This window comes from Ruditapes philippinarum, unplaced genomic scaffold, assembly GCF_026571515.1.
Source record: "Ruditapes philippinarum isolate M1 unplaced genomic scaffold, ASM2657151v2 ctg1564_1_1_1_1, whole genome shotgun sequence".
Classification (NCBI taxonomy): Eukaryota; Metazoa; Mollusca; class Bivalvia; order Venerida; family Veneridae; genus Ruditapes; species Ruditapes philippinarum.
In genome coordinates this window covers 5734-26465 of record NW_026859221.1, presented here as the reverse complement: position 1 = coordinate 26465, position 20732 = coordinate 5734, and the positions used below count along the sequence as shown (strand labels likewise).

Below are 20732 nucleotides of genomic sequence, written 5' to 3'. Positions count from 1 at the left end.
GGTCGGCCAGGTAACTTGAACCACATGATCATTTTGTTTTGGCCTAATCTCGTGTGAATAAGTCTCGCGAGAATTGTCATTTAATTTTTTTAAACATGAACGACTATCAGTATATAATTAAGTTATAATAATTATTTGGAAAAAAAATTAAGTGATTAAATAATTTAAAATGAAAAAAGAAATGCTTTTATTTAGACACGTGACTTAAGTTCTCGCTAAATAAAAACAACATCAAATGAAAATTCGTTATTTACACCACGTGGTTTACACGCCTAAAATACGAATGTGACTTTTTTGAAGAAAGTATGCGAAAATGACTTTGAAAATATGAATTATAGCGTTTTAATAGAAATTTACAATAGAATTGCAGTTTGCAGACAAATAATATTAGAAACTAATTATATTTATTATATCAAATAATTATATATTTATTTAATCGCCATTTATTTTCTTAATTTCTATACACAAGTTCTGAGATCTTCCTTTCGCTCACATTGAAAAATACGAAAGTGACTTATAAGATTAGTGCAATGTATGCAAGGCATTGCAATTATTATAGTTGTTAGTAACATACATTAGTGTCTATTTGTTACTATTGATACTGTTTATTTTCCTTTTATCGTATATTTAAAATTAATTAAAAAATCTGAATAGAGTTGTTTATTTATGTTTGCATGAGCTATTGTTTCCATTACCAAGTGTTGTCTGTATTTAGTCAAGACATGTCGTCTTCTATCTGGTGCTCATGATGATCTTTTGTCTAAATTGAAACATTTCGATTAATAGCCAGGCTGTATTTATACCGCCGTCCGAAGTGCAAGCCATATTGGAATTAATTTTTCCTGTCTGTTTTTTGTCCTGTATGTCTGTCACCTAAACTCTTCATTCATTATTTTGGCTAATTACCTTGAAACTTTCATAAATGAACACTACCAATATGATGTTCCAAAGTTATGGCCTTTTCCTATTTTTTCCTATATACTTGCGTTGTCTCCTGAAATCCTCATGCATTGCTTGCCCAATTTCTTTCAAATTTTGGATCATGGTTGATTACCACCAATACCTAGTTGCGCAGGAGTCAAACTTGCCTGTTTCCATACCTATCACGTTTCTTTTTTATGCCCCCATTCGAAGAAGGAGGACTATTGTTTCGCAGATGTCGGTCGCTCGGTCTATAACCTTTTGGTTTCCGGATGATAACTTGTGGCTTTGACCTAGGATCATGAAAGATGATAGGGAGGTTGGTCATCAATAAAAAATAAACAACTGATTTCAAAACGTTTATTCAATACATTTCATATCGATTGAATTTTGCTGTAATTTCTTTATGTATTTAACACTCTCAGAGTATGGTTACGTATTCATTTAAGTATCCTCCCAATAAACAACGTCATTAATATATGTATTCACTCCGATACGATACTTATGAACCTGTCTTGCTGAGCCATACTGGTGTTCGTCCAATTGCTGGCGTTGAAGAGTTTCATAATTACTTTGTCCAGAAACTGTGGTCAAGTTGGTAATATTAATTGAGTGATAAATTCTGCCTCTTTTTCTTTTCTGTAATTTGTTATAATAGAAGGTTATATTTTCTATTTATGTGTATATACAATATAGAATATTACATATCTCAGACAAACAATGCTAATCTCCTTTGGTTGAATGTATAATGTATGCAACTGTGATTCAAAGCGTTTTAAGGACTTGCTGAGAAGCTAAAGAAATATGAGAAATATAAAGGCCTTTCACTGGATGTTTCACAAATTGTAATATATGCATTTTTGATATTGATAAATATTACTATTCGTGATCCCTATGGTAAATACGGCATCTATGTTTAAAGTTTTGTTTAATTCTCTATAGATATGATAGCAACATCATGTAAATTTCTGCTATTTTTATTTTAATCTTTGGTCCTTTAACAGAGAAATATTTGAACAACATTTTACATACATTATCTATTGATACGGGTCTTTTTCTAGTTAATGATAAATACTTTAATTAATCTAAATTTACACATTCAAATTTCATTATAATTCAAATAGAATACACCAAGATTATGTAAGTCATTTTATGAAAAAAACAATCAGCTTGTATTTGATACAAAATTATACAAACATAGTTTTTGCGAAACGATAACAGTTTGTGTTTCCTTAAAAGACTATAACTATCGGGGAAAAAACTAACAGAACAGCTTTACTATTTTGTCACTGTATAAAATTTATCAAAGAAGCGTCCATTTTTTAAACTATATAACTGACGTACACATTTTTTTCGTCAATTCTATTAAATGTGCTTAAAATGACCTTAGCTTGCACTTTTATATAAAAATGTGAGACTTGAAATCAGATGATACTGTTAAAGTCCCACTTGTTTTAAAGTTGCAAGGTCAGGCAAGTTTTATAAACTTTGTGTCACAGAAGACTTCTTTTTGTTTTTGCTCTTGATTATATGCTGATCACTTTCCAAAAGATTGTATATTGATATTGTATTTGATATATAAGAGGTAAAAGGAACGAGCAAAGTCATGTTCGTCTATTGTTCCGTTTCCTTTTCTTTAATTTGTTGCTTACAGTTGTAGTTTATATTAAATTATTTTAGTTTGATTATTTTAGAAACTATAAGCTTATTTAATCCACTAACAGTTTTGGTTTCTTAAAAATAGGAAAATCTACATTTACAAACACGAGCGTTTGTTCAAGCATTCATTTTGGAAAGTGCTCTGATTAAAGAACCTTTAAACAGTCTCATATTCCGCTTAAAAGACTATTAACATTTAATTGTTTTAAGCATGGAAACATAATGCAAGTTCCTTAAATTATATTTTTCAGGATGAGCTATAGTACTTTTTAAAAAGAATACTTTTGTTTGATAAAAATTACATTAGGTTTCGCATGACGTCAAAACATCAAAATCGATAAGAGTATTTTGTAGTTGACATGATATATATCAAGATACTGTTTGGAAAAGCAGTATATCTGGACAAGCAATAACTAAAATTTTTCAAACCTGTCCAAATAATTTCATTACTTTACAGAACAGTTTTGAATAACAAAATAACTAAAAAATGTAGATGATAATTAAGAACTCTACAAAATTGTAAAATCTTTTGGCCAAAAGAAAAATGATTTTAACACTTCTTACCTTTTCCTGTAAATATATATATGATGATTGTTATTCCTATTGTCAATGGCAACACTACTCCAAGTGGTACGCCAACATTTACCCATACATCTAAAATGTTTCATTGTAAATTCGTATAAAGATACAGAAAATATCTATGTATGTTTTTATAAAATTATATGTAAAAAGAAATGCTATCATGTTACAATAATGTGGAATCAATCTGAATTTGTAAAACATTTATTTATTTTTAAATACAACCTGAACTTTGTTTTTTTCTTGTATATTGATCTCGTTTAAAATTGTTTTATCTATGTTTGAAGTTAGTACTGTCATTGGCTGTTTGGTTGATATATCAGACTCGTCTGCAGCTGTTTCTTTGCGAACTATCGTCGGTGTTACCGTTGTTTTGAATACTGCTGTAGTGCGTTTGGTAACTTTAGTCGTTTAACCTTTTAGAAAATTGATTTAAAAATACTAATATAGAATTAAGTTTAAAAGTTATGATTTTATTAAAGGATATATACTGTATTTTGGAATTTAATGTTGCATAATAATGCACGGTTAAAGTGTAAAAAACGGTATAACGAAGTCACAACGGCTACAAATCTTAAAAGATGAAATGCTAAAATATGCATTAATGCAATAATGATGGAAATGGTTTCAATTTCAATGCGCTTATCAAATACTAATAATGAAAGACTGTTTTGTACACTGAACGGATGAATTACATAGTTTTCGTCCCATGACGTCAGTTGATTTTCGTTGCCATTTCCGACGACATATAACAGGTCGATTTAACGTTATATCTAGTATGAAGAATTTTGACATGTTATATGGTCTTTTACAAACCGTTGTTTGCATATATTGTTAAATTTCAAACACCCGTTTATATACATCCATATAACATGTAAAGAATGTATAGTAAGTTTACACTTATTTTGAGCTTGTTAAAAGTTGTACAAAACTGAAACATAAAACCTTACCTAACATTTCAATGAATTTATTCATCCGATTTATAGGTCAGTAGTCCATTAAATCAAACGAAATGTCGGAAGAAAAACTAAATAATGCATTTGGAGTGAAAACTTAACCCAGAAATGAAATCTGGTATCAATATTTTCAAATACTTACCTACAAAACATGTTTTATTCATCGCTACATTCTCATTTCTCAAACCTGCAGATAAACAAAGCTCCAAGTTTATTTGCATTAGCATTTACAAGATATAAGAATGGCAAATGAGTTACATGTAATATAAATGCGAGCACAAATACATATAATAAATATACAATCATGATATTTACACGTAATATACAATATCTATAATACCAAGTTTATTTGTACGTACAGATAAAGCATTTGCTATAAATATGACAAACTTTAATATACTTTCGTTATTCTTTTAAGACATTAGTAAATTAGATTTGTGTAAAGTTTGTCATGTACATTTTTCAAAATATTTATTTATAACTCTTTCAATTGGACAACATAAACAAAACAATATTTATTGCAATAATTTTTTGCAACCATATTTAACAATCTGTATTGACGGTTTCAGCCTACTGCAAAATTGGTTTTCTAATTGCAATATCTTTCCCATTTTCCGTTCTGCCAATCATGGATACATTTGTCTCTTATTTTATTTCTAAATATATCATAATATTATAATATCTTTATCCGAATAAATTTATACATCAGTAAATCTTTAATGAACAACTATAAATTCGTTCGTTTAACCCAAAATACAGCAACAATATTGTCATATTTTTTTCAACATATAAAATATAGGTACACCATTTTCATAAGTTCACCAAAACTTATACGGACCGTTCTCATCAAGTTATTGGCAAAAGAAACAGACCAAACTGACCATAAAGTGAATAATTGAGTGTCAGTTTTAACTAATAAAGTATAACGAGACGAAAGAAGGTATTGTCGTTTGTCAGTCATTACTATGTCTACATGTTATTTTCATATGCAGCATCACTGGAAAGGATTCGATCCTGGTGACATTTGATTTTTAAAAAGTTTATTTAAAGATAAAAATCTGATACCACATGATTTGTAATTAAATGATATTAGATTGTGCATAAGATATGATATCCTTATCATGTTCAATGATATTGAAATTTCAGACATAAGTGTTAGAAAATTAGTTAAGGTGTAAATAACTTGTTCTAACTTGTTTACAATCCGTATTTTCTACTTAACGTTTCTCCATACAGTTTGCATAATTCATTCCAATTGAACTTTTATAGGCTCCACATAATATGTCTGACACTAAGAAGATATAGATAGGAAATAAATAATCTCATATAGTAAGAAAATAAAGCAAATACGTGACTTTTGAACTTTTTTCAGTTTTGTTCTTTTATTTCTATTTTGTTTTATGTTTTAATTGTGAGTCATAATCAGTTACCAAAATAATTATTTATTGTCCGTCCTGTGAGAGTCTGTCTAGTAATAGTAATCAGAAACACATTGATTCATAGTTAACTAGAACTTTGTTGACATTTTGTCTTTTTTTAACTCTTCTATTCTCATCAATGTGTTATTTTAATAAATGGTGATTTATACGCACCAATGCCATAATTAACTAATATGACAGGTATGATATCAAAGAAACCTAAAGATGATGGTAAACTCTCCTGACAAAATAAAAAAAACTCCATAAGTTAAAAGATGTGTGCAGTCAAAACAGGTATGCTTTAGCTATGAATCGTATCCTAAGATATTATGACAAATTTAAACAAAAACTAAAAAATAGAATTATATCTTTCGTTTTTTCCAGCTGCACGCATATAATATTTTTATTTTATGAAAATACGCTTTATCAGAATATTTCATGAGTAAATGTCTATCATGTCTAATTGTTTTATAAAAAAAAACAGAACATTGCTGGAATATTATACAATAAACAGTTCTGGTGATATACATACAAGCTAGTGAAAAATGAGTTTGGATAAAGATTAATTATGTAGAATATATTTTTGTAGATGGAAGCCGATTATATAGATTGTAGAGTTTTTATATTGCATGTTCACAATGCTAATAAAATGAAACAAAACACATATTCACTATCAAATACAGTAACAGGACCACCACTTACCATTATCCAAATGTGTTAAAAAAATCAGCTGTCCATAAGTCATGTTCACCCTTCAAATGGAGTTTGTCAATATTTTGTCCTATCGTAACATCTGGCCACTTTTATTTTGACAATTTTCCATTGCTTCTTGCCAAGTTAGTAGCTCCATGTCACAAGACACCTCAGGAGGAAAATCTGTTTGTAATTTAGCAAAATTTCAGTAAATAAACCAGCATCTTACTCACTGGATCTGATCTTTTTATTTACAAAAGCAACAATTTCAAGTACAAAATGTAAATAAGGCATGTTTCAATGCAAGGAATAAACTAGGCAAGAATTCATAATGATAGAAATGAAATGTCGGTCATGTTTTTTATTCAGCAAAAACAATGTCACGTTAGCATAGCACTTCTTTAGATATAATAGATTGCATTCCTTTCATTTAGGTCATATGTCACAAGTGTTCAATCTTCCTCTGACCTTCAAGTGTGACCTTGACCTTAGATATAGGGTTCTAGGTCCTACGAATACCACAATATCTTGATATGCTTGACAACTAATTTTAAAATCCCTTGAGCTTGCAGCTAGGAGTTTTGGTCTTGCGCTAACACATAGATTCATCATGCCACACATTTGTGACAAATTGTTTTAAAATCCTTTGATATATGACAGACTTATGGGACGGACAATATTTTCTAACTACTGTCCTTTAACCCCGAAGTGTGACCTTAATATTTGAAATAGAGATCTTGATCTTCATGCTCCACTCAATGTTTGAAATCCCTTGATGCAAGATAATCAGTTAAAATATTTGATGCAAGATAGAGATATAGGACGGAAAAAATCCATTTCGAAATGCTGACCTTGGACTTAAAGAGGCGACATTGACCATTGAGGTAATGGTCTAGGTTTTGCGCGTGGCGCGCCGTCTTTTCATGCTTAACATTTGTGCCCTACTTGTTTCCAAATCCCTTGATGGATGACATAGTTTTGGGCCAGTAAATTGACTTTTGACACTATCTCATCATCCTAAACATTTGTGCCAAAATGTTTCAAAATCTCTTGATGCATGACAAAAATTTGGACGGGACACGGCTTTTGAACAAACGCAAAGATACATGCACAGACAGAGAGGGTAACACGTTATGTCCTTGCCATTATCATGCCGGGACATAATCATCACAATACTGATGTAAATTGTGTAATTGATAAATACTAGATCTAATTAAGAGTAAAAACAATATAAAATGATAACTATACTTGTGAAATATAATCAAAATCAATCTTTGTACCTTGTGTGGAGGAAACAACAACTTTCATCAAAGAACTAACATCCTCCATTATTATCCGATGCAAAGATTGTGTAATAAAACATAAAACAATGGTATCAAAAGAGGAAGTTTATTTTCATTTCAATATGTTATCTGACTTGTTTTATCTAACACAGCATTTGATACATATCTTTAAATGAATGTTTGTTGATTTGAGCCGTATCTTAATTCTGACTGGCCACAGAAACAGTCACATTTAAGTCATAATTGATATTAAACATCTAAACATAAATTCTGTCAAATTTAGATATTGCAGCACGATAATTTATTTGATAATGACAAAAAAATGCAACTCGTAGACTCGTAACATTCAACTCCATACATGTTTTTTTTATTTTCTTAATTTTTTGAAATATAAAGTTACTTGTTAAATTTTATGCATCTGTAATTAATCATTGAAAGGCAATATTTTAGACAGTACACATTATACATGTAAATATCATGTTAACGTTGATATTTGTAAGCAGAATTATTAAAATTATGTTAAACAGATGAAATATTGAAATGATGATATTAAAAGTGACTATCAAAAATCATCTAACAAAAATAGTTTAAGGTATAAATTATTCACGACTTAGCCTATATTAAATAAATGTTTTGATCGTCAAGCACGTCAAATCGCATCAGTCATCTGAATCAACAGGAAATAAAAAAGAGAATCGACAAGGAAGTACTCAAGTCCAAAATGATAACGCATTGCTGAAGAATGTTTTACAATGGGACTCTATGATTATATTTGTTACATGAATCATTGTGTTAAAGGGTTTTTTAACAATGTTAAAATGTAACAACCACGATTGTGTATCACATTGAATATCAATACATAAGGAATTTATTTTCGTTTCTTTATCAAATTTTATAGGTTGTGTCTTGAAATTTGCAAATTTATCTATTGCTACTTGAAAAAAACAACGAATTTTTAGATTTTTTTGTGTACTGTAATGAACCGATTTCAGTAAGGAAATAAATAAGTTTCTGAATTGTTTATTACAGAAAATAATCTTCTTTTAAAGAAATATGATAAGGCAAGTTAGCAGGTTTATTTTTCCAATGGATAGAGTAGGGATGATTTACACATTAAAATTATATGAAAATAAACAAAATATACTAAGATGTTACGCATCTTCTCTAAAGTTCTCTTCCTGCTTGTAAACCTTGCAAACTCTTTGAAACACTTCAAGTGAACAAATTAACGCTTATTTAATTTATGAATAATCTAATTGCTTAAGTGTATTGTCCAACAAAGTCTGTTTATAAATAAATATTCTTAAACAAAAAGTTCTTCATTCTTATTGTTTTAATTGTTCTTTGTAAAAGAAACGTCCTTGACATATATATTCATTCCAACACGATCATTGTGGACCTGTTTTGCAGAGCAATACTCGTGTTCGTCTAATTGCCTTTGCTCTAGGAAGTCATAATCATTTTGTTCAGAAACTGTTGTCAAGTTAGAAACATTCATTGGTTTATCAGGCCTTTGACTTTGTTTTTCCGAAAGTCTGAAACGAAAAAAACATTTCCAACTAATTAACATTTGATAACTATTATAATAACTATTTGTTTCTTCGAGAATGATTTTTTTAGTTAAATTTGCTTTAAATTGTGATGATCTATAATTTTCAAATTAACTGCCTTTTTATTTCAATGTTGTAATTTACTATTGAATTTCAACAATTTGCTATATATGGACACATGTTTCCCGAAGACATTAAAGATAAAAAAACATCTGCAATATAAAAATAATATTTCTAACCTTTTTCTTAAAAGAATGACTACACATATTCCAGGTATTATTACGACGGATGCTGCAACTGGTATTACAATTATCGCCGTTATTGTACCTGCAAATAAGGAATAACGTACTTTATACAATACTGGTAGCAATTTGAATTAATATCTTAAAATATAATTGATATTGACTAAAAAAATATTACAATATTTCTTAAAATAAAATTGCAATTTACTTATATATTACAATATTTATACGCTATATAATGAAGCTTAATATTTTAAAAGACATTGAAATAATGTCTATGCTCACAATATTTTGATATTTCAATATCGCCCTAAAATGTAATAACATTGACTTATATATTACAACATTGTCTTAAAATGAATTGATATTGACTATATGTATCACAATTTTGTCTTAAAATAGAATTGATTTTGACTTATATATTACAATCTTTCTTAAAATATAATTGTTTTTGACTATATATACGTATATACAATGTATGTATTATTATAATATTGTCTTAAAACATAATTGATATTGTATTTATATAATTATTACAATAGTGTCTTAAAATATGATTGAAATTGGCCTCTATTTAAAGATATAAATTCATTGTAGAATAACTAAGGCTCTGTACAATCAATTTTACAAGTAGAACATAAATTTTTGCCATTTTATATATTCATTTATATATCCTACGAAAGATTATCAAACATGGAAAGTACTTACTCTAATTAATACAAATATCATGAATGCATATCAGTACCTGAATTGACGTTTTTAGAAGTGTCAGTATCAGTAAATGGTGTGGCACTTTCATCTAAAAGATAATATAATATTATATAATATCAATCTTTCACAATAATAAAATAATATAATATTCTTAACAAAATCAAGTTCAATGTGATAAGACTTTCTTATGGACATTATATATTTGGAAGACAATGTATTTGTCAACTGAACCACACGCATACGCACACACACGCGCGCGCGCGCACGCACGCACCTCCCGCCCTGTGAAACCAGTCGCGACTCAATCAAAGATACATACCATTTCATCAGTATACGTGTCTGTTTTTTTTCCTTCGATATTATATATCTTTTTAGTAGATAACATCCTCGTACATTTAGCAAGTATTTCTGTTACAGATAACCGGAAATTACGCCTTAGTTATTTTGCTCACTTATTTTGGTTACTATAACAGATTGATTTTGTGACAATCAAAATACATTTTTTTTTGCAACATCTCATTGACAACTGAATTATTTATAGTCCACGAAATGTGTAAAATAACTGGGCACCTTCTGTGAACAGCATGAAACTCTGCATGATTGAAAGAACATGTATTTTATTTTTAGCCTCGGATCCACTTTTTTTTTAAATTCCAAGATGGCCGCTGTGGATTTCTTGGACAAAGTTTTGTGAGAGGAGAGAAATGAATGTATAATTTGTGATTCTAACAACTTTTCATCACTATCGTTAGAAATACTCACAACCAAAACAGTGTTTATTTCTGGGCAGTATCCAACTATCTGAGCCTGCAGAGTATAGAAAGTTAGATATGTTATTTTGTAGTCAAAAAATTAATTATCATTATATCATTGTCTAATTATTTGTTAATTATGTAGGTCATACTTATGTCACATTTTATGCCTGTAAATAAATATGAGATAAAAAATAAATAAAAATAATTTGTTCATTTTATTATTCCTGTATATAATTCAGTTTTTGTTGATGCTTGCATTCAACATACACATGTATTTGAATATCATTTGAGGGATACTATATCATCATTTTTATAATGATGCACGTTGCATGTTTGTAACGTCACTTTTCATAAGATACTCCTGAAGTTTATAGGAACTATAGGCACACATTTTGCTCTAATATAAAGGAAGTTCGCTGAATCTCAAATTCGTTTTTTAAGATTCCTGATGATAGCAGTAGATGAACGGTAATTTGCAATATAACTCTCGCGAAGCTGATCGGAATATTTATGCAAACAATGTTTATACTATTAATAGTTATAAAAAATTTTGACAGCTTATATGGACCTATATAAACGGTTATATTGCAAATTTATATACGATCATGTAACTTTTCAATAATCTAAAAAAAACAATTCATAAAACTGAAAACGCACTTTATTAGAGAAAAGAATAAAGTTCCGTCAAGAATCGAGTGTATATAGGTTTTATAAACGTAACGATTATCCAATTAAAAAAGACGTTATAAATGTGCAGTATAATAAAGGGTCATATAACCTGTCAACAATATCTTCAAACTAATAATATCTCTGATCATACAGACTTACCGTTTATGCTACATAACGAAACACGTTTCCCGGTACATTCTGCATAATATCTTCCAATGGAACTTTTGTAAGCGCCACATAATACCACTGATGTACCCTCAGTCCCTTGCACTGGAATGTAAATGGAAAAAGAGATGCCTGATGATGGTGGAAATATTATATCTGAAGGCCTATATGAATTCAACATTTACTTAAATATATTTTTATAACCATTTTTTTTTTATTATCAACGCCTTTATAAACATAGGCACGTTTAATTTACAAATGTATCACACCTCCTGTATATAGTTAAAGAAGAAAAAACTTGAAATATACTAGTGTTTTATGAGTAAGTTGTTGGATTTCATTTAAACCAAAAACTCAGGGATATTGGATTGGAAGATGGTCTACAATTGGTATATTTTCCATAATTATTTCAACTATTGATGGAAACAAAAGAAATGTATCATTTTAGATATGCTTGAAAGATACAATTAATATTTTGTTCTAGAACAGTTTATTATCTGTTATATATAGGTACGTTATATCGGACCATGTATCTTACATTTACTAACAACAACCATGTGTAGTTCACAAACTAAATAATGAAACTAAATACTGTTATTATAATCATTTATAGTATTATTGACCTTCCACTGTGGACCAATTCACTTCAATTCAAAACGTCCTTGAAAATTTTCGACGCCATAGAAATCATTAAAACTCTTATAACAATTGAGGAAAGACAATATGAGGCATTTTTCATCGAACATGTCCGATAAAACATCAAATAATCATGAAGATTTGCATTGTAACTTCAGAATACATAATGAAGCTTTTACATGTATATGAATGAGTGTAATCGTTACCCAATCTCCCATTCAGAATCTCGCTAGTCCAATAGTAACCAGGCTTAACGGCTGAACTTAAAAATCCCGGGATTGACGTTGTGATTCTACCGTGGCAGCCGACAATTTCTCGAGGACTGTTGAAGACGTCTGCCTCCCCTATTAATTATTTATTTCATATTTTAAAACCGGTTGACTTTATCTAATATATGAAGCAACCTTATTAACATTAGCAAGAACGATGTTAAGAATGTAAGGTATAATATATGTCAATAGAGATAAAATATTTACCTCGCCTGGTTTGCGTTATCTTAATTATTGTATTCCTTTTCTATTTGTATACGGTATATTTAATTATGTGTCTTTTGAAATTTTTGTTTGAATACGGTATAAGAAAGTGAAATAAAAATTTGTATAACATTAATAATAACTTTAACCTGTTTCCTGTATCCTTAGGTAGGTTCTACTTTCGTTGCAATTACCATAAATCTCTTTCGGGTATTCAAACATTAATGTGCTGTTGAGATATCTAAATCCGCAGAACCTGTCACCTGAAATCCACAAATCTATCAATACAGGAAGGGATGTTAAGTTCAATAGATACACATCTTTAATTAATATACATACTAGTCCAGAAAAAAGGTCCTCATAAAATATAAATTCATTCCAAAGGCTTCCTTTAACATGTTTTAACGGGTGTCGAATGCTATGCGGTATCTGAACAAATCTGCACGGTCTTCACCTCGTTGTTTTATTTTCCTTGTTATATTCTTAATGAGACCCAATCAAACTTGAGGTCCAATGGTAGGACAAGCGTTCAGAATCTGGATCAAAAAGAGTATTGTTTAAAACAGTTATGATATGAGTGTAGTATTAATTCAATAAGAAAATAAAAACAAAACATATATACATGTACATAACATGAACATTCATTACCTGAGTTCGAACTTGTAAGGTAATCGGCTGTCCATATATCCACATCAGATTTTAAATCAAGTTCCTCTAGTTTTTTACCTAGACCCGTCTCAAATGAAATAAGTTCTCTTCCGTTCACTACACACTCTTTGACCGCTTGTTGCCATGTTAGAAGATTCTTGTTACAGGAAACATCAGCAAGACCAAGGTCTAATTGTTTTTGTGCAAAAAGAAGTCACATATAAAGAAAATAGATATACATTTTGTATATACGACCCTACATACGTTCTTAGATGCTGTAGTTTTTTATCAAACGAGTTGTTAATGGTTGTGAATGGTTAAAATGTGAATCTCTGAAAGGCTCTTGACATTTTCTTGGATGATTGTAAGAATGTTGGTATATATTTTTTCGTTATATATTTTTACATTATAAATAATTGATTTTCGCGTTTCATTTGTTAGATATGCGTCATGTAACAAATAGTAATATTACTCTGTCTTAACTTTTGAGAAATCACAGGTCTGTATCGAAAAGCTATAAAAAGTTATCATTTTTTCTTTTGAAAAGTAGATCACTATCAGCGTTGCAAAACTTGACTACGGAATTAATTTTAAACTGTAGAGTTTGTCATATTTTTGATGTTTCAAGAATATATCCGATTTGATAAGTTAAATAGATCTAGCATAACATCTTTTGGAGAGACCTAGTATCTAATCATTTTATCACATGTCTTCGAGTGCGTACAGTATTTTAAAAAATACATGAAATAAGTTATTGGTGCTTCGTGGGCTCTTTTATCACATTAACTCCAAAGGTTTGAAAAAATGGCGCCGATGTCAAAATAACATTGTTATATAACATGATAATTATTATGTAAAATATTACAAGGTTATTATACATTGTTGAGTACAATACTAAATAATTCAATATTGGACAAGTAAACAACTGTTAAACCAGCCATTCTCCCATAATTGAAGCACTTTTGGTTCACAAAAAATGAAAAATCTGACTTTCGTAAACAACGTTTTCTATGATTTACTTTTAATGTTCAATACCTTGGACAGATTGTGTGAAAGTTTAACTCACACCATTCGCTCCGTTTGTATACTGAAAGCATTTGAAGTTAGTTACTGAATTACATTGTTACGGAACATATATATACCATAGGAATTACTTTGGAGGTATTGTTTTACTAACATTTTTAATTAAATAATCCAAAAGAATATGCATTGTAAAGTTGAAAACCAATGGTTACCTTTAGCAAAAATATTTTATGCCATATCTTATTCTGAAACTTGTATACTTCGTATTTGAAAAGCTTGTTTAAGCAAATATTTTCGTAACTTAAGATTGACATTGTTCCGATACAATGCACAAACAAATACTGTCATAAAAGTTATCGAATTATATCTAAAATAGATGCAGAAAACAAATCAAGCATGACTTTTAATCGGTGTAACATTACCAAAAAGACTTGGCTGCACAAATGATCATCAAACAGACCTTATGATCTATTATGGAACATAGGTGAAAAATTATAAAACATAGGATTTATAACTCAATATTTTCACTCTTTAAAATTACTTAAACAATTAAAATGTTGTATCTTCACAAACAACATCAATCATAAAACACTGTATCAATTAAAAATAACATCAATAGTTTAATTTAGTGAGTAGTGCAGGAAAAGATATCTGTTACGGAACATATGTTATGGAAAATAAAATATTATGTTTTTCACTGAAAATGAACAAGAATTCTTTTTTTCACTTTTATTTACTTTCTTTCTGCCTTATTTACACAAATTTGTTGTAATGTTATAATGTTTCATGTAGTTCTCTCTACATTTTCTTCACCCGTGCTTTTTCTTTTTTGAATTGGAACATACTTTTTTCTGCTTTCTTTCTCTTTTAAATGATTTGTTGTTTTCCCCTCTATGCTTTGTCTCCTGTATTTCTGTTTTTAAAAGCACAATTCTAAAATAGAAAATCGTTGCTTATTATAAATTTATTAACCTTGATACATGAACATCATTAAAATAATTTTTATCATGATTATTATTAATTGAAACAAGTACATGATAATCATCATTTTTATCATTATTACATTAATATCACTTGTCATATTACTTTTTGCATGATAATTGTAATTCTAAAACTTTTAGATAATGTAAGTGACATAATGATACAATTTTGGTATTTTATAAATAGTAAAAAACATAAAAAATCATATTCAAACATAGCATTTATGAATGCTATGTTCCGTAACAAATTTGATATGTTCCGTAACGGAAAAATGCAACCTTACAACACAATACAAATCATGTTAGACTTCCAGTTAATATTGGACACCATTTTCATATATCTTTATAATGAAAAAACACACTGGAGCAGTTTTTATAAACAAACTTAATAAATGAATTATGGTGCTGAAAAAAGTTGATAGAAGACTATGCTTCCGTAACAAATTGCCTTTGACTATTTGATAAACTGTGCACTTCTTTTTCATCGAAATATGTGTTCCATGTTTGAAACCAATCATTCATTTTAAATTGTTAAATAACTATGGATAAAGTACATATATGATATCAGATTATGATCTCAAAATAATTAACTATGTTCCGTAACAAATGTTTCAAACAGGTAAAAAAAATATAAATAGCATCAACTTGCTACTTTTGACTCTGTGGTTTGCTGAAAATAAAGCTTGCAATCGATTGTATCAGTAAAATTTCTCGTGTAAGTAACATAATTGTGAAAACATCGTTATAAAATAAAAAACAGTGGTTGCCAAAATAAAGTACAGTGATTGCCAAATACCTCCAGTTGCCTAATTGTATCATAAAAGTCAATAAAGGTGTTGCATGCATACCTCATAGTTACGTATCATTGGGAGAGGTGATGGGCAAAAACGTCACACCGTCAATTGAACCGTATACTGTACCGAAATTCGGATGCTCGTTTTGTTACGGAAAATAGCCGTTATGGATACATAGTGAAATTAGACTTCTACGGGTCAGAGTTATCACATTTTTGTGCAAACGACATCTCATTTTGGTGTTTTTCATTTAAAAAAATACAAAACAATATTTTAAAATTTTTATTTGATTAGTATAATGTATATTTAAAAGTATACGCCCGTTACGGAGGCATAGCATTTTAAACGCGACATTTGAATTATTTACAATAAAACGGTTTGTGTTTAAATGTATCATTGCAGGAGTCTAATTTATCAATTTTATTCCAAATATAGTCTTTTGATATTGTTTTGAGTACAAATTTAAAAGAATATAACACATCTCAAGATCGTTTCATTCCAGTTTAGAATCGTTACGGTACCATAGTTGCATTTTGGCGACGGCAGCATTTAAAGAAAATCATGGAAAATAAGCGTCTCTGTCTCGAAAATCTTATGTAATTCTTAATCTATTATCAATACCGTATTGAATTTAGGCAAAAACTTGTTGGAAAACATAGAAATGGATTGTTTTTTTCACCAATCTCAAACTTTTATTGGTCAAGCGACAGCGCTTTTTTGCAGTTACTATAGCTTTTCAATTCAACACAAATGACAAAAGAGGAGCATCCACGCTACAAAATTAAAGTTAAGCTGCTGAGAACATCCCAGTGTACTTATTTAAATGTTTGTCACAAAGGATTAAGCTCGTCTGTACATTTTACTACGATTTTAAAAGTGGAGACAGGAATTATTAAAAAGTGCTTCAATTATAGGAGAATGGCTGTAAACCTGTTTACTCAGAATGACATGTCACCGTCGTAGATTCGTTATTTCTTGTCCAATAATAAAATATTTTGAAAACTTTATTTCTATCCAATCAAATCGTTCCTTATTTATCAATATTATTACCAAAGGCTATCTAAAATTTTCTAAAAGAAAACAGCAACAACTGCTGTAATTCATACCTTGCAAAATGGTCAAGGACAATCATAGTTTTTTTTACAATAAAACTGTAAAATATCAATAGATAATACCTTGTGTTGATGAAAGTACAACGTTGACGAAAATTAAGAGTATACACTTCTTCATAATTTCCTGCTATTGAATAAAAACCTAGTAAAACATTTAACAGGAAGTCAAAATTCAGGGGTAGATAACTCTTTAGTATCTTGAGGAAGATGACAGTTTATATTTGTTTTACAGATATAAAACATCAGTCTGTCGTCCTATCTAAAGATCGGAGGTTTTGAACGATCAATCTACTACTTTTCTTATGTAGTTTTATCAATGAATGAAGACAAATTTGTGTTTTATTTATCTTTCAGGAAAGTACGTTAAAACATTTTAAAAGATTGATGATCGATTACATTTGTATTGATTTTATTCTTATCTGTTTTCTCCCTTTAAATTAAGATATAAACACGACTAAATTAAAAAAGATTGTCCCAATCTTTTAAAAATTAAACGTTACCAAAACATTCTTTATTTACAGACATTTCCCTTAGTTACGTGGATTATTAGTCCCCTACCGGTTTACCGGAGGGGACTTTAGGTTTACCCTCCGTCCGTCTGTCCGTCTGTCCGTCCGTCCGTCTGTCCGTCCGTCAGTCCGTCCGTCCACAAAACTGGATCCCGCGATAACGCAAAAAGTACTGAAAATATTTTAATGAAACTTGATATATGGATAGATGGCAGTATGGAGATTATGCACGTCTTTTTCTTTTCTTCCTATGTTGAAAATTCTGGTTGCTATGGCAACAAATAGACTGAAAATATGGCAAATTTTACACATAACCTGGATCCCGCGATAACGCAAAAAGTACTGAAGATATTTTTATGAAACTTGATATATGGATAGATGGCAGTATGGAGATTGTGCGCGTCTTTTTCTTTTCTTCCTATGTTGAAAATTCTGGTTGCTATGGCAACAAATAGACTGAAAATATGGCAAATTTTACACATAACCTGGATCCAGTGATAACACAAAAAGTACTGAAAATATGTTTATGAAACTTGACATATGGGTAGATGGCAGTATGGAAATTATGCACATCTTTTCCTTATCTTCCTATGTTGAAAATTCTGGTTGCTATGGCAACAAATAGACTGAAATTCAAGATTTCTGATCCTAGTTTTTAAGTTTTTTCACTTTCAGTTCTTTATTTCTTAAGGTATTTTCTTCAAACTTTAAATATAAGTTGCTTGTCATCAACCACATCATATGTGACAAGGTTTACAACTCTAGCACAAAATTTATCAGAATTACCTCCCTTGAACTTAAAATTTTCATGAAAAAAACATTGTTTTTTTTTTAATAACTTCTTTTTCTGAATGTATCTACTTCAAACTTCATATAAATGTTTCTTATTATCACCCAACATTTGTGAGTGTTCAATACTCTAGCAAGACCATTTCCAGAATTATGCCCCTTTTGAACTTAGACTTTTTTTTTTAGAAATTGGTAATTTTTACTCCAACTTCTTTAATCATGATAGGATTTTAAAAATGTTATATTTTGATAACAGGGATGTTTAAAAAATAACTTTAGAGTGTCCTTCAGTCCGGCTGTCTGTACATAAAAACTGTTTTCTGTGATCACTTTTAAAGAACTTTTTCAACAAATTTACTTAAAATAGGAACATAAGTGAATGGCCAATGGCCCTTCAGAATGTTGCTTGGGCTCTTACCGGTAGGGGACTTATGGATTGCTTGCAATATTATGATAATTGCTTGTTGATTATCATTTCATAGTAAAATATAAAATTGAACACAATTATGGCAAAATGTCAATTTTTTAATGTTTTTTTCCTGTTCACTGATCATTAAAACTTGGATGGCCATTATGACAATAAAAGAGGTAAACTTAAATATCTGTTAAATTTCAAATACTCGCATAAGGTTTAAAGGCGATGTGTTGGACTCGATCAAATCAACATATTGCAATTATATCAGTTGTTGTCAAAGGACAGAAACATTCAGTCTCATAATCCCATTTTGAATTATCAATCTAGCTTACTCCCTGTAAAATATTATAAGATTCTTTTAACTGAAAAATGAATGAAATGTTGTTTCTTTTTTAAGGGAAAATTTAAAGATGTATAAATATGCAAATTTAGGCAAGTAAATATGCATTTGTAACAATTTCTTACACAAACAAAGGATGTCATTAATTCATACCGTTTCAATTTAAACTAAACTCGAACACACACACGCGCGCACGCGCGCACACACACACACACACACACACAAAAGAGCTCCGTTTCTACGTCTTGATATCGTTGTATTAAATCGACTACTTAGTTAATTCGAGGAACTATGTTATTTTGTTGATTCAAAAAGAAAAGGTTCCATTATTTTCAATCAACTAATGATGCATGCATTCAAGCATATTATTATTAATATCGTTCATATTTCACGATAAATAGATAAATTGACTCATAGCCTTGGTTTGGCGTTATAAACATGAATACTCCACATAGTCCAGTCAATTTGTGAAAAAATACTTCAGAAAATGGGAAAAGCACCAAACTTGGTACAAATGAACTTTGATATATGTAAGAAAAATTAAGCATGGGACCCATTTTTTAAAATCCAATATGGCGGGAAAAATCCAAAATGGCCGACATACGTGTTAAAAATTTCAAAAACGCTTGCTTTTACTAAGATAACTTGATAAATAGCTGCATATTGGGGAATTGTAATCAGAAAAATAGTTGTTATTAGTATTTAAACATTACTCTGTCTTTTTAAAGCTATTACACTTAACATATTTTATTATTTCTGTTTGTCATTAGTTTTCACGACCCTGGAAATCAGATGAAATAAAATATTGTAGAGGTTTGTCATCGCTGTCTCCTAAAGATGTTAAGACATCATTTTTTACAACATTTCTTTTTGTTTACAATGTTAATTTATTACAAGGAAATACTTATCAAACAGATTAAACAAAAGTATTTAAAACTAATAGCATAACTCAAGCAAACGAAAATTAATTATCTGCCGTGTACGCCTTGCAATTTTATCTTGTTGATCGCTGTGAAAGGTATTAAGCAAAGAATGTGTGAATAACAGAATTATAAGCTAATATTTGTTAAATTTTAACAGTCATTTGGTATTTGAATTGTCATATCAAAAAAAAAATGAAACTTTATAAAAGAGCATATTTTTAGAATATGTGAAAGAGAAAAAACGAAAACCTGGCAGACATAATTATATAATGTACATTTTGTCAAAGCAGAGATGTAGATGTTATCTATGTCTCTGGTCAAAGTATGCGTTACAGAAAATAAATTCATTCAAAACTATCCCTTTTCTTCATATGAAAGAACATGACTGTCCATTTGTTGATATGGAATGATAATTTTGTAGAAATTTGCAGTTTACAGGCTAAGATTTTGATACACCTTTGATGAAATAACTGCTTTTAAACACTACGC

The 20732-nt window shown here is 29.5% G+C and overlaps 1 protein-coding gene across 1 annotated transcript; it reads right to left on the bottom strand.

Annotated features, from left to right (window-relative positions):
- Nucleotides 1–8842: 8842 nt before the first annotated feature.
- Nucleotides 8843–17461, bottom strand: LOC132755679 (uncharacterized). The gene is made up of 9 exons (XM_060746572.1): nt 17331–17461; nt 13359–13547; nt 12860–12973; nt 12444–12581; nt 11596–11706; nt 10775–10819; nt 10047–10100; nt 9299–9386; nt 8843–9044 (listed from the first exon to the last, which is right to left on the bottom strand). The coding sequence occupies exons 1-9, from the start codon at nt 17383–17385 to the stop codon at nt 8843–8845; spliced, it is 996 nt and encodes a 331-aa protein (XP_060602555.1). The 5' UTR covers nt 17386–17461.
- Nucleotides 17462–20732: the final 3271 nt, after the last annotated feature.

Coding starts and splice junctions, on each gene's coding strand:
- LOC132755679 (XM_060746572.1), bottom strand. CDS start 17,385: ATGAAGAAGTGTATACTCTTAATTTTCGTCAACGTTGTACTTTCATCA. Junction 12,974..13,358: donor CCTTACAAGTTCGAACTCAG/GTAATGAATGTT, acceptor TGTGGATTTCAG/GTGACAGGTTCTGCGGATTT. Junction 11,707..12,443: donor GATTCTGAATGGGAGATTGG/GTAACGATTACA, acceptor TTTACATTCCAG/TGCAAGGGACTGAGGGTACA.